The 27,183-nt window shown below is 44.7% G+C and overlaps 1 protein-coding gene across 2 annotated transcripts in view; it reads right to left on the bottom strand.

Moving 5' to 3' along the window:
• Nucleotides 1-27,183, bottom strand: part of LOC115153302 (attractin-like protein 1) — a 332,646-nt gene that overhangs the window by 126,367 nt on the left and 179,096 nt on the right. For both annotated transcript variants that reach the window (XR_003867679.1, XM_029698596.1), the window contains exons 26-27: nucleotides 16,181-16,242; nucleotides 1,803-1,881 (exon numbers count right to left, since the gene is read on the bottom strand). Coding sequence is in view for 1 of the 2 variants with exons in the window: in XM_029698596.1 (XP_029554456.1) it covers nucleotides 1,803-1,881; nucleotides 16,181-16,242 (141 nt within the window). In the remaining variant the exon portion in view is untranslated. The remainder of the gene's footprint in view (nucleotides 1-1,802; nucleotides 1,882-16,180; nucleotides 16,243-27,183) is intronic.

The raw sequence follows: 27,183 nt of genomic DNA on the forward strand, positions 1-27,183 counted from the left end.
CATACACACATTTCTGCAACAGTAGATACAGTACAGCAGAAATCTTCCTGTAGGTATAATTGAAATGTTGCAGAGAACTTTAAAAAGACTTGGCTAAATCAATAGCCGTCCCACTAACAGAAAAATCACTTAATCATCTGAAACACAAGATATGAAAGTAAAATGGACTAATAAGATGTGCACATTTTGATAAAAGGACAGAGCTAAAACAGGCGGGAATAACCCCCTCTGTGATATTAAAACCATTACACATCTGAAAGCACAGCATTTGATGAAGAGAAAACCACCAACTGTGGCAGCCTTGGCAAAGGAGGGACAAAACCCCCAGTGTTTTAACTATAAGAGTCCTCTTGTCAAATCTCAATGGATTTCACAGAAACCGAGCATGTTACATCTCAATTAAATCCACACTGATGTTTGTATTGATTTTAAAAGCCCAATCATCACTTATTTAAGTTGCACATTGGTATGCGTGTATTTATGGCACCGTTTTGCGGCCTGTAAAGAAAACAGAAGAGTAGAAACAGAGACAAATGAAACGGATGTGGCATCTGTTGCAGCTTTAAGTGATATATCACTCCATTCCACTTCGTTAAGCATCACTCCGTCAGAGTTAATTGGATCATGAGGAGCAGTAATTAAGGGGAATGGCCTTGTTTATCGCTGCGCTCCGCTCGTTAAGGAGTGAGTCGTGTTTGCAGAGCGGGTGACATTAACACAACCTTCAGAACAGCCGGGGGGTCGGGAGCTGCCTTTGCACTGGAGGGGGGAAATGAAGCCTTGCCTGCAGGGGAAGCTACTAGTGAACAGCACACAGTGGGTGTGGTACAGAATGTAATGGGGAGACTACTACCATTATGAAAACATTCTAGTCTAACCTACTTTGTTGACATGTAGAGTCACACACAAGGTCAGTCAATGTCTTTGAGGATCTGGTCTGTTCAATTGTCCATGAAAAGGTGAAGAAATAATTTTGGAACACCTTCCTAATATTGAGTTGCACCCCTTTTGCCCTCAAAACAGAGAAAATGTGTTGGGGAAATAGACTCTACAAGGTGTCGAAAGCATTCCCACAGAGATGCTGGCCCATGCTGAATCGAACACTTCCGACAGTGTCAAGTTGTCTGGATGTCCTTTGGGTGGTGGACCATTCTTGATACACACGGGAAACTGTTAAGCATGAAACACCCAGCAGCATTGCAAACCGGTGTGCCTGGCATCTACTGCCATACCCTCTTCAAAGCCACTTCAATCTTGTGTTCACCCTCTGAATGACACACACACGCAATCCATTTCTTAATTGTCTCAAGGCTTAAAAATCCTTCTTTAACCTGTGGATTTAACAGGTGACATCAAAAAGGGATCATAGCTTTCACCTGGATTTAGCTGGTCAGTCTATGTCATGGAAAGAGCAGGTTTTGTATACTCAGTGTACATATAGAGTACCAGAAGCTCTTAGCACTGCATAGGAAATCATGTATTTATGTTAAAACCCACAGAGACAGGGACAAACACAAAACATACACATATTTGTAGACACAAACACAAACCCAGAGTCTGAGTTAGTGAGAATAGAGCACCCTCTCATTTGTGCCAGTAAGGGGGTTTGAATCTGGTGTTGTACTGTGTGATCCGCTCATGGGTCGCGTTCCAGGCAGACTACATTCCAGTCCCCCGCCAGATCCATCTGCATCCTAAGATATAGTAATCTGATACCCGTCTGCGCAGTAAATGATGTGGCATGTGACCATTGGTAGATTTCCAACAATCAGGTCAGCTGAGGAGATTGACCTATGACCTACCTCTCTCCTCCTGGATGCCCAGCACGTCTGTTTGACCTTCCACACCACCGCTGCCACCAGCAACAGGGACAGGAAACAGCTGCAGGAGGAAACAGCACAATCAATCAACCAATCAATCAATAAATTGGCGGCAGATAGCCTAGTCGTTAAGAGCGTTGGGCCAGTAACCGAAAGGTCGCTGGTTTGAATCCCAGAGCAGACTAGGTAAAAAAAATCTGTTGATGTGCTGTTGAGCACTTAACCCTAATTGCTCCTGTATGTCGCACTGGACAAGAGTGTCCGCTAAATGACTAAAATGTAAATGCGAATTTAATTAGCTCATCACCCATTATCTATTCATTCTAGTATTTACATGAAATATAAAATAATTTCACAACAGTACCATGGGGAGGTAAGGACAAAAGTAGCTGCATACAATCAAACCTATTCTTTAAATATTTAATAATTCATAGAACTAGCATGACGTCACAAGGGGGTAGTGACTCTTTTCATGGTCGAGCTGTCACATGACCAATCTGTTAACGCTTTATTATAACGTTCAGTAATAACCATTTATAAGGCATTCATAAATAGTTTGCTCACCATTTATTTATTAGTACACATACGTTTTGTAAATTTGGAAATGCTATATAGATAGTTATTCACACAACTTTTGAAAAATGTATGAATTATTCATACGATTAGGTGTTCTTTTAAACCATTTTACAAATCACATTTTGCAGTACCTGATCTAAAGTGAGCACTATTAATACTTTAGAAATACCTTAGAAATGTTTTGAATGGCCGGCGTAATCGTCTCCTCGAAAGATTTGTCAATGTGTCAATGTACAGTCGTGGCCAAAAGTTTTGAGAATGACACAAATATTAATTTTCACAAAGTTTGCTGCTTCAGTGTCTAGATATTTTTGTCAGATGTTACTATGGAATACTGAAGTATAATTACAAGCATTTTATAAGTGTCAAAGGTTTTTATTGACAATTACATGAAGTTGATGCAGAGTCAATATTTGCAGTGTTGACCCTTCTTTTTCAAGACCTCTGCAATCTGCCCTGGCATGCAGCCCATTCTTCCATAATCAATGCTTGGAGTTTGTCAGAATTTGTGGACTTTTGTTTGTCCACCCGCCTCTTGAGGATTGACCACAGGTTCTCAATGGGATTAAGGTCTGGGGAGTTTCCTGGCCATGGACCCAAAATATCGATGTTTTGTTCCCCGAGCCACTAAGTTATCACTTTTGCCTTATGGCAAGGTGCTCCATCATGCTTGAAAAGGCATTGTTCATCACCAAAGTATTCCTGGATGGTTGGGAGAAGTTGCTCTCGGAGGATGTGTTGGTACCATTCTTTATTCATGCCTCTGTTCTTAGGCAAAATTGTGAGTGAGCCCACTCCCTTGGCTGAGAAGCAACCCCACACATGAATGGTCTCAGGATGCTTTAATGTTGGCATGACACAGGACAGATGGTAGCGCTCACCTTGTCGTCTCCGGACAAGCTTTTTTCCGGATGCCCCAAACAATCGGAAAGGGGATTCATCAGAGAAAATGACTTTACCCCAGTCCTCAGCAGTCCAATCCCTGTACCTTTTGCAGAATATCAGTCTGTCCCCGATGTTTTTCCTGGAGAGAAGTGGCCTCTTTGCTGCCCTTCTTGACACCAGGCCATCCATCCTCCAAAAGTCTTCGCCTCACTGTGCGTGCAGATGCACTCACACCTGCCTGCTGCCATTCCTGAGCAAGCTCTGTACTGGTGGTGCCCCGATCCCGCAGCTGAATCAACTTTAGGAGATGGTCCTGGCGCTTGCTGGACTTTCTTGGGCGCCCTGAAGCCTTCTTCACAACAATTTAACCGCTCTCCTTGAAGTTCTTGATGATCCGATAAATGGTTGATTTAGGTGCAATCTTACTGGCAGCAATATCCTTCCCTGTGAAGCCCTTTTTGAGTAAAGCAATGATGACGGCACGTGTTTCCTTGCAGGTAACCATGGCTGACAGAGGAAGAACAATGATTCCAAGCACCATCCTCCTTTTGAAGCTTCCAGTCTGTTATTCGAACTCAATCAGCATGACAGAGTGATCTCCAGCCTTGTCCTTGTCAACACTCACACCTGTGTTAACGAGAGAATCACTGACATGATGTCAGCTGGTCCTTTTGTGGCAGGGCTGAAATGCAGTGGAAATGTTTTTGGGGGATTCTGTTCATTTGCATGGCAAAAAGGGACTTTGCAATTCATCTGATCACTCTTCATAACATTCTGGAGTATATGCAAATTGCCATCATACAAACTGAGGCAGCAGACTTTGTGAAAATTAATACTTTTGTCATTCTCAAAACTTTTGGCCACGACTGTACTTTACGGAAGATGTGGTTGCCTTGACAGTTGTCATTTCTCCATGTGCCTGCATAGAGTGCTGCATGTCTTTTTACCTTAGAGAAAACTACAAAAATGCCCGCCAAAGGGCTAGCAGCACCGAATACGATGAAATGGACTTTAAGACTGAGGAGGTAAACCAAGTGAAATATGGGGAAATAGCATGAGATCAATTGGACCCATGGAGTGGGTCAAGGAAAGTGGCCATCTTACACAGAGCAATGTCACATAGAATGATCCCAATGCCAATGACATTTGGACATTAGATCACACAAAGCCTGTCTTTCACAAGTCCTGGAGGTCAAAGAACCAAACCACCAAGGCAGGAAGTAGTGTAGAAGTCCAAGACAATCGCTATCTTCATAACGCCCTCCGTGTACAGCTAGAAAATGGCTTAGAAGCAATGACCACATCGTAAAGGGCTAAAGAGTTGTAATTAGCGTGACATTTCCAAGCCAAGCCAGCTGAAAGGCTGTGGAAATGCTCTTTCTCATATGTTCTGGAAAACCACTAGTACAGTACATAAACTATCAGACTGAGGAATTTGCCTAGTTAGTGATGTGAACCATATACTGACAGTATGGTACATACTTACAGTTGTCACTATAGGTGCATGTGTGTGCAGGTTTGACAGGTTTGATTAAATATGACCGTACAGTACGTCAAGCTATGACCAATTTCTTCACCAATGTCTAAAAACTTTTGGAAAATAAATAAATAATCATGAAAGTCTCACACAACCCTATGATGGTTGTAGCTCCATATTGCTGGCAGGAGTGTAACTGGGATTGTTTGGAACAGACTCTTCCTCCCCTCCAACACCGCTCGTTGGCTTGGCCATATTTCAAAGCCCAATCAGTAACAGTCCATCATTCCACATCAAATCTATTAACTCAGCCTGCAATTAATCCCAAACAGGGCGGCTTACTGCACTAATGGGGAGAGGAGAAGACTAACTGTCACTATTAAAGAGGTATTAGGGGGTTTATTGGGGTTTCTTACACATATAGCTTTAGCCAAGTCATCCGCAACCAATGAGATTCAAACCAATGAGTTCCATGTGCAGTTCTGGGGTGGATGGGAGGGCTGAGTGGGACGGATACAGTGTACGTTTCATTGTGTGTGTGTTTGTGTGTTCATTTTGATTGTATGTATGTGTGTGTGTGTGTGTGTGTGTGTGTGTGTGTGTGTGTGTGTGTGTGTGTGTGTGTGTGTGTGTGCACACTGGGGCACTGAGGGTTAGTTGTTCAGTATAGTGGATCACATGAACATGGGGAAGGGGTTTATAACACGTCCAATCATCCGAACCATTGGAGAACATATCACAAACACCCAGCAGCGAGCTACAAGATCGATACCCAATCCTCCACACTCAATCCACAAATTACCAAAAGAAAGACAATTCCATCTGTACACCATAGAGTACCAAGCTGTTAACCAATTATATTCCCCCAGGCACACAGAATGGCAAAAGGCTGATTTCTAAGGGAGCCCAAATAGTGGATAACACAATCCCAATTTGTTTACCTTTCTATCAGTTACAAAGAATAGCACACAAAGCAGTGTTGTTTGTCAAACTGCCTGGAGTATCCCTCAGGTCGCAGCGGCACAGAATGTTGATAGCCATTTTGAATTAATTGGGACAGCTGATAGAGGCTTATTAGCCACTTAGCTTTGTATATTGTCTCTGTGCTGAACTTGAGCAAGAGAAGAAGGAGAGATGATTTCTAATCAACTTAGAGAGAGGAAACGAGTAATTGGACCAAACTGAACTGCAATGTCACCAATTAGCATTGGGGCTGAAAAGGAGAAGCAGCATAAACACTCCTTCATTACAACAATTTTTCTTGCTCATATAGGGAACCGCTCTGGAAAGTGTGAACGAGAGAGAGAAAGAGAGAGAGCAAAAACGATTTAACCACTCTTCAAAGAAAAGCCGGTCAAATTAGCTTTTAGAAGTTAATCAGAGTCTGTTAGAATACTACTTCATGTCGAGAGTTTAGTTTGAGGATAAAATTAGGTGAGAATCTTCCAACCTTTTTTCCCTTTCTCGTTTCTGTCTCATGTATGCAAGTGTACATATGTTAAAGATATGCATGATGTAACTTAGGAGATCATGTGGCATTGTCACACACACACACACACACACACACACACGGAGTCAGACAGATAGGATGACAGGTGAACTGTACAGTAAAGATAATTGCAGAAATATGAGTAGCTTGGATGAACACTAAAATAGAGGAACAGACACCCAGAGTGTCACTCAAACATAAGAAGATATACTAAGAGAAAAACCGAAGAAAGATGCTAAAGGAGAGGCATGTATAGGGTCAAAACATGTCCAAATGATCAAATTACTGTACTGTTGTTACAGTACCTGAAACAAGATAATGACAGTGAAATCTATGACTGCATACTGCCCTAACTCAGGATTGGAGAAAAAGCACCTATGAAAAGCACTGAGATTATCTCCTCCACTATTATCTCCTCCACTGAAAAGATCTCCTCCACTCTGTCTCGCCCCCCCCTCCTCTCTCCCTGCCCTCCTCTCTCTCTCTCGACCCCCCCCTCCCTTCCTAGTTCCCGCTCTCTCTCTCTTTCGCTTTTCCCCTCACTCTCTCTTTCTCTCTCTGTGGTGCCAGCTCCATCATGTCAGTGTGCTGTGCCCTCAGCCTGCAGGGCCGACTCACACACAGGGCACCGCAGCTCTGCCGCCCTGCCACTTCATCTCTTATACACACCAATGGAGCACAGCCAACACACACACACACACACACACACACACACACACACACACACACACACACACACACACACACACACACACAGACACGCACACTCACACACAAACATGCAATGGACAAAGCATACACTCTCACACACAGTCACACATACAAAGACCACAAACTCGTACCCTCTGTGACATGCACATGCATAGCTTACATTTACACAGAAACATCTACAACCATGTTAACATAGCCGCACGTGAACTCCTTTTTCCCTTTGACTAAAGCCTTTAATCAACTGAGGTCACATAGGGCAGAACATACTGCTTCTGCTAAAGCCTTTGAGCTGTGAGATGCAATTGGATGCATCTCACAGGACCCATGATGCACAGGGCTCTGTGGAGGTTTAATTTATTGTGATATAATTATAGCTGCACTTGATCACTGCAGTAAACTTAACAAGGCAGGATAAGAGCAGGGGACAAACACAGAGAGTGACATTATATTGAAAAAATCATCTGTTACATCTGGGAAAAAAGTGGATAAAGTGCATGCTTCAGAAGGTGCTTACTAAAGAAGACAGCAGGTGAGAAGGAAGTGTGTGCCACTATGAACATGACACAGCGGAATAAGCTCTTGGAGCAAATGACTGAACCTTAAAGGCCCAGTGCAGTCAAAAACATGATTTCCTGTGTTTTATATATACAGTTGAAGTCGGAAGTTTACATACACTTATGTTGGAGTCATTAAAACTCGTTTTTCAACCACTCCACAAATTTCTTGTTAACAAACTATAGTTTTGGCAAGTCGGTTAGGACATCTACTTTGTGCATGACACAAGTAGTTTTTCCAACAATTGTTTACAGACAGATTATTTCACTTATAATTTACTGTATCACAATTCCAGTGGGTCAGAAGTTTACATACACTAAGTTGACTGTGCCTTTAAACAGCTTGGGAAATTCCAGAAAATTATGTCATGGCTTCAGAAGCTTCTGATAAGCTAATTGACATCATTTGTGTCCCGACTTCCGCCGAAGTCGGCTCCTCTCCTTGTTCGGGCGGCGTTCGGCGGTCGACGTCACCGGCTTTCTAGCCATCGCCGCTCCATTTTTTATTTATCTATTTGTTTTGTTTTGTTCCCTGCACACCTGGTTTTCATTCCCCAATCACATTACATGTATTTATTCCTCTGTTCGCCCTCATGTCTTTGTGTGAGATTGTTTCGTGTTACGTGTCATGTTTGACGCACTATTCTGGTGTGCGTTTATTCCGTGTTTTATTTCACGAGGTATGTTTATTTGTACATAATTATTGTGACCGTTTGCGCGTTTTGCACTTTGGCATATTGGCTGGAGGTTTCGACGCAGTGGCGTCCGTCTGTTGGTTTCTCCTGCCTAAATAAAGTGTGCGCCTGTTCACAATTCTCTGCTCTCCTGCATCTTACTCCGCTCTCAGTACACACACCATTGACAGAATCTCACACCTAACAATGGAGTCAGCAAGAGCAGGTACCCCGGTCAGAGGAGTCGAGGAGCACGTCCAGGAACACTCAGCAATGCTGCATGATCTCGGTGCCATGATGGATCGCGTTGTCCAGACCATGGACTGCTGGGAGAGACAGGAAGTTTCTCCAGCGCCTCGAACAGCGCAATCGGGGTTACCTCTACCCGTCCCGTCCGGATCCAGTTCCAGTGGGATGAGTCTCTCCCTTCCCAGGGAGTATGAAGGGACGGCAGCACAGTGGCAGGGGTTCAACTGGACCTATACCTGGCCACCGTTCACCCAGCTCCCTCGGGAAGGGAAAGAGTGTCCGCCCTCGTCTCATGCCTCTCGGGGAGAGCTCTGGAGTGGGCAAACGCCGTATGGGGAGAAGGAGACGCGGCGTTGGACCACTTCGAGGAGATCACCCGCCGCTTCCGGGCCGTCTTCGACCATCCACCCGAAGGAAGAACGGGGAAACGGCACCATTTGAGGCATGGGACGAGGAGCGCACAGGAGTTCGCACTGGAATTCCGGACCTTGGTCGCCGGAGCAGGATGGAACGACGGGGCCCTCATCGACCACTACCAATGCAGCCTGGACGAGGACGTCGACGGGAGTTAGCCTGCAGGGATGCCACCATCACTTTTGACCAACTGGTGGATCTGTCCATCTGGTTGGATAACCTGCTGGTCACCCGCGGACGTCCAGAGGGGGCTCTGTCGGTTCCATCTTCCAGCACCCCCGCTCCGGTGCCCATGGAGCTGGGAGGGGCTGCGCATAGGGAGGCTGGAGGAGGGGCCTTCACGTGCACCATCTGTGGCCGCTGAGGGCACACTGCCGGTCGGTGCCGGGTTGGTCCCTCTGGGAGTCGAGGCAGCAGGCAGGGCACTCTGGCGTCACCCCAGGTGAGTCTGCACCACTCTCATCCAGAGTCCTCTGTTGTCCACCTGTTTGTACCTGTTTGTTTTCCTGAGTTTTCCCCGCATTCCCAGCATAAGGCGCTCGTCGATTCAGGCGCAGCTGGGAACTTTATCGACAGAGCGTTTGCCCTTAGTTTAGGGATCCCCATTATTCCTGTGGTTAGACCTTTCCCGGTACACACTCTGGAAAGTCGACCATTAGGGTCCGGGCTAAATCAGGGAAGCCACCATCTCCCTGGCCATGGAGATGCAGGGGGGTCACGAGGAGAGAATCAGTCTCTTCCTCATTGAATTTCCTGCGTTTCCCATGGTACTAGGCCTTCCCTGGTTGGCTCGTCATAACCCCACCAATTCCTGGCAACAGAGGGCTCTCACGGGGTGGTCGCGAGAGTGCTCGGGGAGGTGTGTAGGGGTTTCCGTTGGTGCTACCATGGTGGAAAGTCCAGACCAGGTCTCCACCGTGCGCATTCCCCCAGAATATGCCGATTAGGCTCTCGTCTTCTGTAAAAAGGTGGTGACTCAATTACCACCCCATCGACGGGGGGATTGTGCGATAAATCTCCTGGTAGACGCAGCACTTTCCAGGAGTCACGTGTATCCCCTGTCGCAAGCGGAGACGGTGGCTATGGAGACATATGTCTTTGAATCCCTGCGTCAGGGGTACATTCGGTCCTCCACTTCACCCGCCTCCTTGAGTTTCTTTTTTGTGAAGAAGAAGGATGGAGGTCTGCGCCCGTGCATTGACTATTGAGGTCTTAATCAAATCACGGTGAGGTACAGTTACCCGCTACCTCTTATCGCCACAGTGATTGAGTCAATGCACGGGGCATGCTTCTTCACTAAACTGGATCTCAGGAGTGCATACAACCTGGTGCGTATCCGGGAGGGAGACGAGTGGAAGACGGCGTTTACTACCACCTCAGGGCATTATGAGTACCTCGTCATGCCGTACGAGTTGATGAATGCTCCATCAGTCTTCCAATCCTTTGTAGACGAGATTTTCAGGGACCTGCACGGGCAGAGTGTAGTGGTGTATATCGATGACATTCTGATATACTCCGCTACACGCGCCGAGCATGTGTCCTTGGTGCACAAGGTACTTGGACGACTGTTGGAGCATGACCTGTACGTCAAGGCTGAGAAATGCCTGTTCTTTCAGCAGGCCATCTCCTTCCTAGGGTATTGCATTTCCACATCAGGGGTGGAGATGGAGAGTGACCGCATTGCAGCCGTGCGTAATTAGCCGACTCCCACCACAGTAAAGGAGGTGCAGCGATTTTTAGGGTTTGCCAATTACTACCGGAGATTTATCCGGGGTTTTGGCCAGGTGGCTGCTCCCATTACCTCACTGCTGAAGGGGGGTCCTGTACGTCTGCATGGATCGGTTGAGGTGGACAGGGCTTTTGGGCACCTAAGAGCTCTGTTTACCTCGGCTCCCGTGCTGGCCCATCCGGATCCCTCTTTGGCGTTCATAGTGGAGGTGGATGCGTCCGAGGCTGGGATAGGAGCTGTGCTCTCTCAGCGCTCGGGCACGCCACCGAAGTTCCGCCCCTGTGCTTTCTTCTCAAAGAAGCTTAGCCCGGCGGAGCGGAACTATGATGTGGGGGACCGGGAGCTGTTGGCTGTGGTTAAGGCTTTGAAGGCGTAGAGACATTGGCTTGAGGGGCTAAACACCCTTTTCTCATCTGGACTGACCACCGCAACCTGGAGTACATCCGGGCAGCTAGGAAACAAAATCCTCGTCAGGCAAGGTGGGCCATGTTCTTTACCCGTTTTGTGTTTACCCTGTCCTACAGACCAGGTTCCCAGAATGTGAAGGTAGACGCACTGTCCCGGCTGTATGACACAGAGGAGCGGCCCATGGATCAGACTCCCATTCTCCCGACCTCCTGCCTGGTAGCGTCGGTCGTGTGGGAGCTGGACGCAGACATTGAGCAGGCGTTGCGTACAGAGCCCGCTCCACTCCAGCGTCCCGTCGGGTGTCGGTACGTTCCGTCTGCTGTCTGTGACCATTTGATCTAATGGGCCCACACATCACCCTCCTCTGGTCATCCGGGGATCGGTTGGACGGTGCGCTGTCTGACTGGGAAGTACTGGTAGCCCACCTTGGCTAGGGACGTGAGCATGTATGTTTCCTCCTGCTCGGTGTGCACCCAGTGTAAGGCTCCTAGACACCTGCTCAGAGGTAAGCTACATCCCTTACCCGTTCCACAACGGCCTCGGTCACACCTGTCAGTGGATTTTCTAATGGATCTTCCTCCCTCATAGGGAAACACCACGATCCTGGTCGTTGTGGATCGATTCTCTAAGTCCTGTCGTCTCCTCCCTCTGCCCGGTCTCCCTACGGCCCTACAAACTGAGGAGGCCCTGTTTACACACGTCTTCCGGCACTACGGGGTGCCTGAGGATATAGTGTCTGATCAAGGTCCCCAGTTCACTTCGAGAGTCTGGAGGGTGTTCATGGAACGTCTGGGGGTCTCAAACAGCCTCACCTCAGGTTTCCACCCCGAGAGTAATGGGCAGGTGGAAAGAGTGAACCAGGATGTGGGCAGGTTTCTGCGGTCCTATTGCCAGGACCGGCCGGGGGAGTGGGCGGCGTTCGTGCCCTGGGCAGAGATGGCGCAGAACTCAGAGCTCCGCCACTCCTCCACTAACCTCTCCCCCTTTCAGTGTGTATTGGGGTACCAGCCGGTTCTGGCACCATGGCATCAGAGTCAGACCGAGGCTCCTGTGGTGGACGATTGGTTCAGGCGTGTGGGGGAGACATGGGAAGCCGCCCATGGTCACCTCCAGCAGGCCACGCTGCGCCAAAAGACCAGCGCGGACCGTCACCGCAGTGAGGCCCCGGTGTTCGCACCGGGGGACAGGGTCTGGCTTTCAACCTGAAACCTGCCCCTCCGCCTGCCCTGCCAGAAGCTGGGCCTGTGGTTTGTGGGGCCATTTAAAGTCCTGAGGAGAGTGAACAAGGTATTTACAGGTTACAGCTTCCCCCTGATTACCATATTAACCCCTCGTTCCATGTGTCTCTCCTCATGCCGGTGGTGGCTGGTCCGCCCCAGGAGTCTGAGGTGCGGGGGTTCCTCCGCCTCCTCTGGACATCGAGGGGGTCCCGGCGTTCTCCGTCCATTCCATCCAGGATTTGAGGGGTACGGTCCAGAGGAGAGGTGCTGGGTTCTGGTGGCGGATGTGTTGGACACTGAACTGCTACGGGAGTTCCACTGTCTCCGGTCGGATCGCCCTGCGCCTCGCCCTCGGGGTCGTCCCCGAGGCCGGTGTCGGCGCACCGCTGGAGCCGCGCATCAAGGGGGGGTACTGTCACGACTTCCGCCGAAGTTGGCTCCTCTCCTCGACACAGTGGCGTCCGTCTGTTGGTTTCTCCTGCCTAAATAAAGTGTGAGCCTGCTCCCAACTCTCTGCTCTCCTGCACCTGACTCCGCTCCCAGTACACACACCATTGACAATTTGAGTCAATTGGAGGTGTACTTGTGGATGTATTTCAAGACCTACCTTCAAACTCAGTGCCTCTTTGCTTGACATCATGGGAAAATCAAAAAATAAATCAGCCAAGACCTCAGAAAAAATATTATAGACCTCCACAAGTCTGGTTCATCCTTGGGAGCAATTTTCAAACGCCTGAAGGTACAAAGTTCATCTGTACAAACAATAGTATGCAAGTATAAACACCATGGGACCACGCAGATGTCATACCACTCAGGAAGGAGACGCGTTCTGTCTCCTAGAGATGAACGTACTTTGGTGCGAAAAGTGCAAATCAATCCCAGAAGAACAGCAAAGGACCTTGTGAAGATGCAGGAGTATCTATACCCACAGTAAAACGAGTCCTATATTGACATAACCTGAAAGGCCACTCAGCAAGGAAGAAGCCACTGCTCCAAAACGCCATAAAAAAGCCAGACTACGGTTTGCAACTGCACATGGGGACAAAGATCGTACTTTTTGGAGAAATGTCCTCTGGTCTGATGAAACAAAATATAACTGTTTGGTCATAATGACCATCGTTATGTTTGGAGGAAAAAGGGGGAGGCTTGCAAGCCGAAGAACACCATCCCTACCGTGGAGCATGGGGGTGGCAGCATCATGTTGTGGGGGTGCTTTGCTGCAGGAGGGACTGGTGCTCTTCACAAAATAGATGGCATCATGAGAAAGGAAAATTATGTGGATATATCGAAGCAACATCTCAAGACATCAGTCAGGAAGTTAAAGCTTAGTCACAAATGGGTCTTCCAAATAAACAATGACCCCAAGCATACTTCCGAAGTTGTGGCAAAATGGCTTAAGGACAACAAAGTCAAGGTATTGGAGTGGCCATCACAAAGCCCTGGCCTCAATCCCATAGAACATTTGTGGGCAGATCTGAAAAAGTGTGTGCGAGCAAGGAGGCCTACAAACCTGACTCAGTTACACCAGCTCTGTCAGGAGGAATGGGTCAAAATGCACCCAACTTATTGTGGGAAGCTTGTGGAAGGCTACCCGAAACGTTTGACCCAAGTTAAACAATTTAAAGGCAATGCTACCAAATACTAATTGAGTGCATGTAAACTTCTGACCCACTGGGAATGTGATGAAAGAAATAAAAGCTGAAATAAATAATTCTCTATACTATTATTTTGACATTTCACATTCTTAAAATAAAGTGGTGATCCTAACTGGCCTAAAACTATTTTTACTAGGATTAAATGTCAGGAATTGTGAAAAACTGAGTTTAAATGTATTTGGCTAAAGTGTATGTAAACTTCCGACTTCAACTGTATTTCCACACTATGAGGTTGGAATAATACTGAAATTGTGAAAATTATGATTATGCCCTTTTGGTGTAAGAGCTGTTTGAAAAGACCGGCTGAAATTTCTGCCTGTTTTGGTGGTTTCCAAACTTGTCTGCCAATAACGAAGCACAATGCACACTGTTAATTTGGATATCAGGAGCTGCCAAGAGCGCGAGAGGGGGGGTGACCTGGGGAACTCAGGTACCAGAAGGGATGAGAAAAGAAAATCACCTTTATAATAAAGCACTGCATGCATATCATTGCATTTGTGTAGTGGCATAGAGCAGTAGAGTAGAGGCATTGTCATAGCGTCCACAGAAGGTGGCGCCCCTCCCCGGTCGGGCGGTGCTCGGCGATCGTCGTCGCCGGCCTACTAGCTGCCACCGATCTACGTTTCTGTGTCTTTTGGTTTTGTCTGTCTAGGTCCACACCTGTTCCTTGTTAGTCATTAGTAGGGGGGTATTTAGTTTGTCTTTTTTGTTTGGGAATTCGTGCGGGATTGTTTCATGTCATGTTCTTTGTGATAGTCGGCATTTTGCGCTGCTTCAGCTACGCCGCGTAATTTTTGGATTAGGCATTAGGGTTGCCAGGCTGCGCCCCGTGTGTTTTGATTTTGGAGCTGTCCTCCTGTCTTATTCTGCGCACCCTGCCTTGTGGCGACTTTATTTATTGGTGATTATTAAACATCTGTTCCAACGGACCTCAGTCTCCTGCACTTGACTCTACCCCTTTCCTGCTATCAAGGATATCTCTGACAGGCATTTACACACAGCCTTTTATAAATGCATTTCATGCAATTCTAAATCATTTTACATGACTGGAGACTTAGCCAGAATCTTTTTTAATACCACACAAATGATCTAAATTACTTTTACTAACAGAAAATCTGAGATCAATAAAAACAACCTTGAATTCATCAATAGGTGTGTGGAGACATACTGTAGGCTACAATACGAGGAGGAAATGATAGTCCTAAACATGCTTTTCAGTTTCACTGACTCACCCAGCTCACTCGCCAGAAATGGCCAATACGTTCGTGCCAAAAGCCTATATCTCACTCTTGTTTTACTTTGTAAAACAATATTTGGAAGTTGAACAAATATTTTGTTAGCCTACGGCAGACAGATTAGTGTCTTCTATTTTCAGCAGACACCATTTGGTTTCCAACCTGTTTTCCCGCAATTGTATTTGAAATATTGCGAAAAGCCTGTTTTGTCTGCATGCTGTGCACTGACAGATTTGCTGCGCATTCCCGACTGTAGGCTATGCCTTGTTACTGGGCTACACACAATCCATATCTAGGCAATTTTTTAAAAGAAGCTGTTGATCCTCTGTGGCAAAATTATGCAACGCTGGAACGATGAGAGTTGCAGGCTCATGTCCATCAGAGCAGAGAGAAAGATCATAGAAAATGAATCTAATTCTAGTTCTGTGAGAGATACAGACGTGCTACTCAAACAACTATGGCCATGCATTGGTCTCAAACATAGGTTACAATGTTACACAAACCATAAGCCCGGGTCGACCCAACCCGAATCAACTCTTTTTTTTTTCTTTTTTTTTTTTAGAGGTGGGTCAGCTTAATATTGCGGAAAGAATGTTGCTTCCATCAATGTAATTGTCTGCATCATTTCCAATCCCCCATATATTTTTGGGGTAAATATATATATCCATATACATATACGCATGCATACATATACACATATATACATACATACAGGAGGAGGTTGGTCCAGACAATTAAGGAAGTTGAAATTCAAATAAACTTTGATCGCTTTTACTCAAAAAAGTTATACTTTTTAAAACTTTTTCATGCCACAAGATGTACCGGATCTGGCCAAATATGTCCCGGAACGAAACAGTCTAAGACCGAGCGATGCCGGATCCTGTTCCGGCAAGATCTGTCTCCAATTAAGCACTGACAATGCATGTGATCGGCTCATTCAGTGAAACTGGTTGACTGGCAGAATATGGCCTGGAGACAGCAGACATAATTAGGTCTGTTGTCTTTTTTTATTAAGCAGAAAGGGATTAACCATGGAAAACGGCATATTTGTTTGCCTTATTAGTTCCATCTAAATGGTACGTACCTGAAAAAGGTGACAAAAAACTGCACCAGGTCCATGATGCTGTTGTGCTGGGAGAAGGCGATCTATGGAAGAAAGGACAGAGAAAATAAGTATGTGAGAAGGATGTAAAAGACATTGAATACATTACATACAGTGGACAGATTGATAATACTGTAATAAAACATATGTTGTTGACAAGAAACAGAAGTAGACAGAGTTCCCATTAGAATAATTCAATAGAGTAGTTTATGCTACTGATTGGCTGGAGACAGTACACACAGCAGGGGGATTCATTTCCAATGTACACCTCAAGTTCCGCAGAATGTGGACTATCTTCCTTCCCCGCTAATCAGGGCCTGTTACAGTCATGGGAAACCAGGATAGTAGATTTTCTGGCCAATCAATGACATTACACAGTCATTGCGGTTAACTATTAAAGCGAAAAGTCTAAAATGAACATTAATCAAATTAAAGCCATTTTTCAGACATGAATGATCTTGTGCATGACTGTGCAATAATAGTGTACCTACCCACACATGTAACAAGGACTCATGTGAAACCGCTGTTTTGTAGATTAATAAATCCTCTTGGGGCTAGGGGGCAGTATTTTCACGGCCGGATGAAAAACGTACCCAATTTAAACAGGTTACTACTCTGGCCCAGAAAATAGAATATGCATATTATAGAAATATAGATAGAAAACACTCTGAAGTTTCTAAAACTGTTTCAATGGTGTCTGTGAGTATAACAGAACTCATATGGCTGGCAAACACCTGAGAAAAATTGAATCAGGAAGTGGGAGAAATTAGAAATTTAGTTTTTCTTTTGAATCCCTTGAAAAACTACAGTGACATAGGATTTACGTTGCACCTCCTAACTCTTCCATTGGCTGTCAACAATCTTTAGGAACTGGTTTCATCCGTCACCTGTTACCGGGCAGAAAATTGTGGCTCAGTCAATCAGTGGCCAGTCTGAGGACAGGTGTCTCGTGACCCGCGTGCACGTGGCTTCGTTGTTTTTTTATTTTTCTTCTGGGATGAATACCTATTGCCCGGTTGTAAAATTATCGCAATTTTACGTTAAAAAATACCCTAAAGGATTGATTGTAAACATCGTTTGACGTGTTTCTACAAACGGTAATGGAACTTTTTAACATTTCGTCTATGGATTTGCGTCCACGCCACATGGCATTGTAAAGTGTTCTGGATGGGTCAACAAAACGGACGTATTTGGACATAAATGATGGACTTTGCAGAACAAATGAACATTTCTTGTGGAAGTGGGTGCCCTTCCGAGTGCATTCCGCCGAAGATCAGCAAAGGTAAGAAAATATTTCGAACATATTTTTAGAGATTTGTCGATGCCGTGGTTGTAGGCTAACTGTATAGCTTAGCATTGAAGGCTAAGTTCTGTACTCAGAATATTGAACAATGTGCTTTTTCCATAAAGTTATTTTGAAATCTGACAAAGTGGTTGCATAAAGGAGTAGATTATCTCTAATTCTTTAAATAATTGTTATACATTTTGTCAACGTTTATGAGTTCTTCTGTAAATGAATGTGCCTATTCACCGGAAAACATTTTCTGAACGTCACGCGCCAATGTAAAAATTGGGTTTTTGGATATAAACATGAACTTGATCGAACAAAAAATGCATGTATTGTCTAACAGCTGTATATCTGGTTTTGTGGCGGCTATCCGTGCTTGGCGGCTATCCGTGCACGGCTATCCGTGCTTTTTGCTAAGGTGCTATTCTAAAATAATCAAATGTTTTGCTTTCACCGTAAAGCCTTTTTGAAATCGGACAGTGTGATTGGATTAACGAGTAGAGTATCTTCAAAATGCCGTATAATACTTGAATTTTCATTTTGAGATTATTTTTTGGGAATTTCGCGCCGTGCTATCTCACCGGTTGTTGTCCAACCAATCTCGTAACGGAATTGTATCTCGAAGGGGTCCTCAAGAGGTTTTAATATCTGCTTTACCTAAGGCTAGTGGTTGCTATGAACCGTTACATAAGTTACATAAGGCGACCACTTTTTCTTTGCGATGCAAACTGCCTTAGCTGCAGAACCACATGTTCTCTCCCATTCCATGATTAGTATGAGAGAGGTGCATGACTAAATCTACCTCCCAGATTTGTAGATCAATTGAATATGGCAAATATACAGTAAATCCAAAGCTCTGAGAGATACTAAACTATTCAATGGTACATTCAACTATAGTGATTTTCTCATTTGTTAGCTCATGCAAGGGGATATTGAATGGCTTGTTGATATGTTTTCAGGTATATTGTTATTTGTCAAATGCAGCAAATACAACTGGGGTAGACTTTACCGTGAAATTCTTGCTTATGAGCCCTTTCTAAAAATAGTAACACAAGAGGAATAAAATACACAAAAAATGTAGCTATATACAGGGAGTACCAGAACCAGATCAATGTGCAGAGGTACGAGGTAGATATGTACATGAAGGCAGGGTAAAGTGACTAACCATCAAGATAGATATTAATAAGAGTAAAATAAAGAACATAGCAGCAGCAAATGATGAGGGTAAAAGTGTGTGAGTGTGCATGTGTATGTGTAATGTGTATGTATGTGTGTGGGTGTATGTAGTGTATGTGAATGTGTGTGGGTTTTGTGTGGGAGTGTCAATGTAGAGGTGTGAGTGTGTATATGGTGTGTATACATAGTCTAGTGAGTGTGCGTAGGGTCAGTGCAAGATAAGAGTCAGTGCAGATACACTACATGACCAAAAGTATGTGGACACCTGCTCGTTGAAAATATCCTTCCAAAATCATAGGCATTAATATGGAGATGGTCCCCCCTTTGCTGCTATAACAGCCTCTACTCTTCTGGGAAGGCTTTCCACTAGATGTTGGAACATTGCTGCAGGGATTTGCTTCCATTCAGCCACAAGAGCATTAGTGAGGTCAGGCACTAATGTTGGGCGATTAGGCCTGGCTCGCAAGTCTGCGTTCCATTTCATCCCAAAGGTGTTCGATGGGGTTGAAGTTAGGGCTCTGCGCAGGTCAGTCAAGTTCTTCCACACCGATCTCGACAAACCATTTCTGTATGGACCTCGCCTTGTGAAAGACTAGAGGAAAGCCAAAGTAATTCTGCTACCCAAGAGTGGTAAAGCGGCCTTTACTGGTTCTAACAGCAGACCTATAAGCTTGCTGACAGCTCTTAGCAAACTGTTTGACCAAATACAATGCTATTTATCTGTAAACAAATTAACAACAGACTTTCAGCATGCTTACAGAGAAGGGCACTCAACATGTACTGCACTGACACAAATGACTGATGATTGGTTGAAAGAAATTGATAAGAAGATTGTGGGAGCTGTACTGTTAGATTTCAGTGCAGCCTTTGATATTATTGACCACAACCTGTTGTTGAAAGAACATATGTGCCATGGCTTTTCAATCTCAGCCATATCGTGGATTCAGAGCTATCTATCTAATAGAACTCAAATAGTTTTCTTTAATGGAAGCTTCTCTAATGTCAAACATGTAAAGTGTGGTGTACCGCAGGGCAGCTCTCTAGGCCCTCTACTCTTTTCTATTTTTACCAATGACCTGCCACTGGCATTAAACAAAGCATGTGTGTCCATGTATGCTGATGATTCAACCATATACGCATCAGCAACCACAGTTAATGAAGTCACTGAAACCCTTAACAAAGAGTTGCAGTTTGTTTTGGAATGGGTGGCCAATAATAAACTGGTCCTGAACATCTCTAAAACTATGAGCATTGTATTTGGTACAAATAATTCCTTAAGTGCTAGACCTCGTGCTAGACCTCAGATGAATCTGGTAATGAATGGTGTGGCTGTTGAACAAGTTGAGGAGAATAAATTACTTGGCGTTACCTTAGATTGTAAACTGTCATGGTCAAAACATATAGATTCAATTGCTGTAAAGATGGGGAGAGGTCTCGCCAAAATAAAGAGATAATCAGCTTTTTTGACGTCACACTCCAAAAAGCAAGTTCTGCAGGCTTTAGTTTGGTCTAATCTTGATTACTGTCCGGTCGTGTGGTCCAGTGCTGCAAGGGAAGACCTAGTTAAGCTGCAGCTGGCCCAGAACAGAGCGGCACGTTTTGCTCTTCATTGTAATCAGAAGGCTGATATAAATATTATGTATGCCAGCCTCTTGGCTAAGAGATGAGGAGAGACTGACTGCATCATTTCTTGTTTTCATAAGAAACATTAATGTGTTGAAAATCCCAAACTGTTTGCATAGTCAACTTACACACAGCTCTGACACACACACTTATCCCACCAGACATGCCACCAGGGGTATTTTCACAGTCGATAAATCTAGAACAAATTCAAGAAAGCGTACAGTATTATATAGAGCCCTTATTGCATGGAACTTCCTTCCATTTCATATTGCTCAAAAAAACAGCAAACCTGGTTTCAAAAAACAGATAAAGCAACACCTCGTGGCACAATGCCTCTCCCCTATTTGACTTAGATAGTTTGTGTGTATGCATTGATATGTAGGCTACGTGTGCCTTTTTAAAAATGTATGTAGTTCTGTCCTTGAGCTGTTCTTGTCTATTGATGGTCCGTATTATGTCATTCTGTATTATGTTTCATGTTTTGTGTTGACCCCAGAAAGAGTAGCTGCTGCTAATGGGGATCCTAATTAAATACCAAATACCCAAAATTGTCATGCTGTAACAGAAAAGGGCCTTCCCCAAACTTTTGCCACAAAATTGGAAGCACAGAATCATCTTGAATGTCATTGTAGGCTGTAGCGTTAAGATTTCCCTTCATTGGAACTAAGGGACATAGCCTGAACCACGAAAAACAGCCCCAGACCATTATTCCTCCTCCTTACAGTTGGCACTATGAATTCGGGCAGGTATCGTTCTCCTGGCATCCCCCAAACTCAGATTCATCCATCAGACTGTCACATGGTGAAGCATAATTCATCACTACAGAGAAAGACGCTTCAGCACTTCCATTCTGTGAGCTTGTGTGGCCTGCCACTTCGCAGGTGAGTCGTTGTTGCTCCTAGACGTTTCCACTTCACAATAACAGCCCTTACAGTTGACAGAGGAAGCTCTAGCAATGCAGAAATTGGACGAACTGACTTGTTGGAAAGGAAGCCTCCTATGACGGTGCCACATTGAAAGGTCATTCTAGGTCATTCTCGTGCCAATGTTTGTCTATGGTGATTGCATGGCTGTGTGCTCAATTTTATACACCTGTCAGCAACGGATGTGGCTAAAATGGCCAAATGCACTAATTTAAAGGGGTGTCCACTTACTTTTGTATATATAGTGTAGTTTGGGTACCATTTATTGAGTATTTAGCAGGCTTATGACTTGGGGGGTAGAAGCTGTCTCGGAGCCTGTTGGTCCAAGAGCCAGACAGTAGCAGAGTCTTTGGCAATCGGGCCTTCCTCTGACACCACCTGATATAGAGGTCCTGGATGGTAGGGAGCTCAGCCTCTGCGAAGGACTGGGCTGTCATCACCACCCTCTGTAGCCCTTTGCCATATCAAGCAGTGATATTTTTTTAACCTTTATTTAATTAGGCAAGTCAGTTAAGAACAAATTCTTATTTACAATGACAGCCTAGGAACAATGGGATAACTGCCTTGTTCAGGGGCAGAACAATAGATTTTTACATTGTCAGCTCAGGGATTCAACCTAGCAACCTTTCGGTTACTGGCCCAACGCTCTAACCACTAGGTTACCTGCCGCTCCCGGTGATGCAGCATAAAACTCCACAATGTGTAGTTTTATATTGTTTATCACTGGCCTGCTTAACCAAGTTTAACTGGACAAAGTGGAAGAAGTCCAGTACTCTACATACAATGGCAGTAATCACACAAATTAAACTACAAGGATAAGCATGTGTAACATACACCAAGTCCCCTCTGCTCCCCCACCACACACACAAACTAAGTTATGCCTGTCACAAACTATCACATTTGTCCCAATGATCAACTCTGTTTTCCCCTCCTCCCCATGACTATACCTGTACAATGTTGGGCCACGTGGAGCCTGCTGTTAATCCAAAGCCACTGCCTTCAGCTACGAGTTGTCAAAAGGGCTTATTTCTACGCTGAAGTCATTCACAGAAATGTGATAAGTTTGCAGGCATAATTTTTTAAACATATTTTTACTAAGCCAAGAGCAGAAGTCGACCTAACAGAAGGGCTACGAGTTTGGTCGTTTTTAATGTCCTCCTCACATTGAACAGAGGGAAATATGTGTCACGCCCTGACCATAGAGAGCTCTTGGTTCTCTATGGTATAGTAGGTCAGGGCGTGACTGGGGGTGTTCTATGTTGTTTATTTCTATGTTGGTGTGCTTGGTATGGTTTCCAATCAGAGGCAGCTGTTTAGCGTTGTCTCTGATTGGGGATCATATTTAGGCAGCCATTTCCCCACTGTTTTGTGGGATCTTGTTTTTGTGTAGGTGCCTGTTTGCATTTCACTGTCTTCACGTTTCGTTTGATCATTTATTGTTTTTGTATTTTGCTGAAGTTTCACGTTATAATAAAGATGTGGAACGCTACTCACGCTGTGCCTTGGTCCAATCATTACGACGAACATGACAATATGTGCTGTTCCATATTTTTCTGGTAGATCATTCTAATTCTTATGCATAAAAGGTGAGTCAAGACATAAACACATGGCTTTTTGGGAATAATAACCTGTCAGAAACCTGGCCATGTTCGAAGAATACCTCAGAGGGTAGTTGGTGGGGGAGGAAGGGTTTAAGTGATTTACTGGCATGTACGTTTCTAGTGAAATTGCCTTCCAATGAAAAACATTGAGAAAGGCTGATTTTCGTCCAGAGGGACACGCCATTAAGGGTGATATCAGATGGAAGCCTTGGTCTACAGTCAATGCACTCAAGTATACCAACCCCCCCCCCCCGCATCACGGCTGATGCACGCCGGTGAGGACGGCCCTTCAATTTACGACAGCCCCAGTTGGGAAAGCTACAACAATCGATAAGCAGTACGGGGCTGGCCCTCTTCTGCAGGAGACGTACGGCGGTAGCGTCGTCGCCAGGTCTGGTTGGCACTGGCAGTCGAGGAAATCGGCCACATCACTCCTCCTGACATCAACTGCTTGCATGGACAAAGTCCCTCCATCATAAAAGAGAATCCTTTTCTGTTGTTTTTTAAAATCTGAGCACTCACCCGCCTTTTGCTCTGTTCCATTAAAAAGCTCTTTGAGGAAATTGGAGCACTGTGAGTTTGCTAGAGTCGGATCCCTTTCGGCAGGCCTGCAGTTTTTTTTGGAGAAGGCCCAGTTGATGGTGTGTGTTCTGTGATGGATCACTAGGAGCAGTGTTTGTGGTTTAAAGCAAGGCAGGGAGGGGGGGAAAATGGCCATAAAACCAGCCACATCTCTGTTGGCTCTGGATCTCTGAGGGCTGGGATTAAAGCCAGGGCTGTGGGGTTAAAAGGGCTTGCAGTTGAATGCCTCACTACAAACAGGTTGAGTGGGGAGTGCAGAACTGAACATGATCACATAGGAGAGTGCTCAATGATTTATGTAACTTTGCGTTAGTGAATAGAAATGTTTAATTAGATCTGTTTAAATGTCAAGGTGAAAATATGTAAATTAAGTGGAAAGAGTTCCGCTTATAGGGGGATTCTACTACCTTGCCATAACTGAATAGGAACATGTCTATTATAAATAGCCAGAGGTGGGAGCAAGTCACTATTATTTGAGTCACATGCATGTCTTAAGTCACAAGGTCCGAGTCTCAAGTCGAGACCCAACTAGTAGAACGGGTCGAGTCTCGAGTCAAGTCCAAGTCGTGCATTTAAAGACCAAGACAAGACTCAAGTCTAGTAAAAGAAAATGTAAACAAACAGGCATTACTTGATCAACTACAAATCTTTGTCTATTTATTGAGGCTGCCAGACAGCCTTTAACAATTTTGTCCACAACATATTTTGATTATCTAATAATACATTTTAACAACAAATTCCAAATGCAAGGTTCATAAGTAAATGATCAATTTCAAGCAATTGCATACCAAAATACCAGTAGGCCTACGCTAGTGCTTGTTGCTTAATGCTCCATTCCTGGTGAGCTTGCAAAGTAAACAGTTAATATTCCTTGGACCTGCATATTAACTTACGGCAATACTCTCTCCCTACAATTTGACGTTTGCACAATACCCGATCCTATAGCTGTACAGCAAATCTGCAATCTGTTCACTAGCTCACCCGACCTGTGTTGATTGACAGTTATGCTGGTCCAATCAGAGGGCCGAGTGTGCGTTTCACTAGCCAATATGTTGCACATTTTTTGCAAGTGTGACGCTGCGGCTACCGTCTCTGTCTGCGTGGAGAGTAATCCACAGAGACAATGTGCCACAAAATGAGTGACAGAACGTTACAAAACCTGGCCAGATAATTTCAAGTCATTAGACTGAAGTCAAAGTCGAGTCCTGAGTCTTGAGGCTCCAAGTCCAAGTCCAAGTCTCAAGTAATTTTATTTTCTATCAAGTCGAGCCTCAAGTCATCAAACTTGTGCCTCGAGTCAGACTCGAGTCCACACCTCTGTAAATAGCAGGCCAGCTGTATTAATAGTGAATAGGGGACTGTCAAAAGATCACATAAGATGATAAATAAGATGATAATTCTCCCACACACACACTCAGTCCCATACCATAGGCCTGTGTTCCTGCTCCAATCCCTCTCTACTAGAATCAAACTGTTTGGAGATCAGAGGCTAAGAATGTATTGAGTGACAGTGCCCTCTAAAGCTCAATAGTAACCTATATGAGTTGCAATTACTACGAGTGAGACCAAACCAAGAAAGAGAGGAGAGGGAAGAGATAGTCACAGGCCTCTGAAGTGAATGATATGACTCCAAGGCTCAGAGGCCCACATTAAGACAGAAGAGTCATTACGGCAGGCCTACGGTGGCCCTCATGTGATGGTCAGGGAGGCAGTGAAGTAACTGAGCTGTTGTCAATTCCCAAAGCCGGGCGAATAACCACTTGTTTAAAACTACAGTAAAAGAGAGATTTCAACGTATCAATAAGAGATGGGAGAGATAGGGAAAGGGGTTCAGTGGATCACAGAGGGGAGGGGATAGGAGGGTAACTGTGTGAATGTGAGTCTGTGAAATTAAGAGTGTGTGTCCAAGAAAGGAAAATCAAAAGAGAGAGAGAGTAAGGTTGAAAGAGCGAGAGTGAGAGAATGAGAGAAAGTGCTTCTCCACAGGAAAACTGGACATGCGGTACCATTAGCATATTCATGAGGAGACCTACTGACACAGCAAGGCATTAGCTGAGTATGACATCCACCTACACAGTATGCTAATCAGTGATCCTCAGCGATACGTGTGAAACACGTTACCGTTTTCAAGAGTAAACACAAGTACACTCCTTTTAAACCGATAGGTGCTCCACTCACTCATTCCTCTCAGAGTTTATATCCTGTATGTATATGAATTCAGTGGTAAGTGTCATGTTTGCCCAAGCTACAATATGTTCTTTGGTATATAAACATTGAATGAAGTCATGAAGTCGTATAGCGAGCCATCATATTTGACCAGTTGTGTTACATTGCGTTTTTCTATCTGCCATACATTGATCAAATCAAATTTTGCCCAAAGGGAGGGCCTTGTAGGCGTCCCAGAAGTTGGAGTAGCAGTGGTCGAGTGATTTAGCAGCGCAAGTACTACAGTCAATGTGTTGATAGAACTTCGGTAGAGTTTTCATCAAATTCGCTTTGTTAAAATCCCCAGCTACAATAAATGCGGCCTCAGGATATAGACCAGGGCTGTTCAAGTCCGGTCCAGGAGGGCGGAAACACTTCTGTTTTTTATTTCTACCTGGTAGTTAATTGCACTCACCTGGTATACCAAGTCTAAAGTCCTTATTAGAAGAAGAAGATGAAAAACAGAAGTGTTTCAGCCCTCCAACTTTAAAAAGCCCTGATCTAAACTCACTGCTTCTCCCTCTTCTCCCAATGTGATGGCAGCATCATTGATATCAAATAGAGCCTGTTGCGTGCTAACAGCCATCACCAGAGGCTTGTGCATGTTCCTGTCCCTGGGAACTGACATGACTGCAAGGGGGAGGGTCGAAAACAGACCCAAATGGGTCCAGAGTACCAGGAAGAGAACTACCAAGCAGCTAGCAACAGCTACAGGGTTCCCCAAAAACACTCACCAAGGACAAAACAGTCAGTAGCAGCTTTAGTGACCACTGTGACTTGTACAAGCTCCAAACCAATGTAGAGATTATATTGTTTATATTGAGTGAGGTGAAGAGAAATACAGTGGAGTCTGAGTGGAATAAAAACCTGTTTTGGCCTATGACTGACTGTGTCCTTTATAATTCATTTGTTTGTCTATCTGTTAATTTTACAGTTAGACATTTATTTTGGTAGAGTGAACAGTGTTTGAACGTAAACAGTTTCCCTGTGAACTAATCAATTTCACCAATCTTACATGCCAGCCTCAAGATTGGTTCTACATTTTAGAAAAAAGGGAAAAGAAACAGTCCTATTGTTCAGATTTGAGTTCCTGTTGCAAGATCATCATTAAAATTCCTCACAAAATAATTCCTCTACATTCCGGTTGATATGTTAATGACTGTGAGTCACATATACCCCCAATCAACATCCATGAACTAATAGCCCATGTGACATCTCTCTATTTCCCATATTTTTAAACAGGCAGCACTTAACCTGGCCTCTCCTCTTACATCCATAGGAAAGAGGATCTCCTCCTGATAAGACCATCATCAGATAGAGATGCTGCTATGTTTTATGTGCCGTTTCAATTTCCACTTTATCCAATAAAGGACACTTTGTCACTCCCATCGTCGGGAGGCGAGCAGCTGTTGAGGTACACCGCACAGTGCCTGTCAGCAATTACATTATGAAAGGCATTCTATTTAATGATGTCCTCTGAGAGGCTAAATAAGTGACTCTGTGTTGGGAGAAAATCTAATCACGGACCAATAGTGTGCCCAGAGCCGTGGAAACAACATGGCCGCCTCACTCAAACCCATTTAATCA

The sequence above is a fragment of the Salmo trutta genome, chromosome 18 (assembly GCF_901001165.1).
Source record: "Salmo trutta chromosome 18, fSalTru1.1, whole genome shotgun sequence".
NCBI classification, from domain to species: Eukaryota; Metazoa; Chordata; class Actinopteri; order Salmoniformes; family Salmonidae; genus Salmo; species Salmo trutta.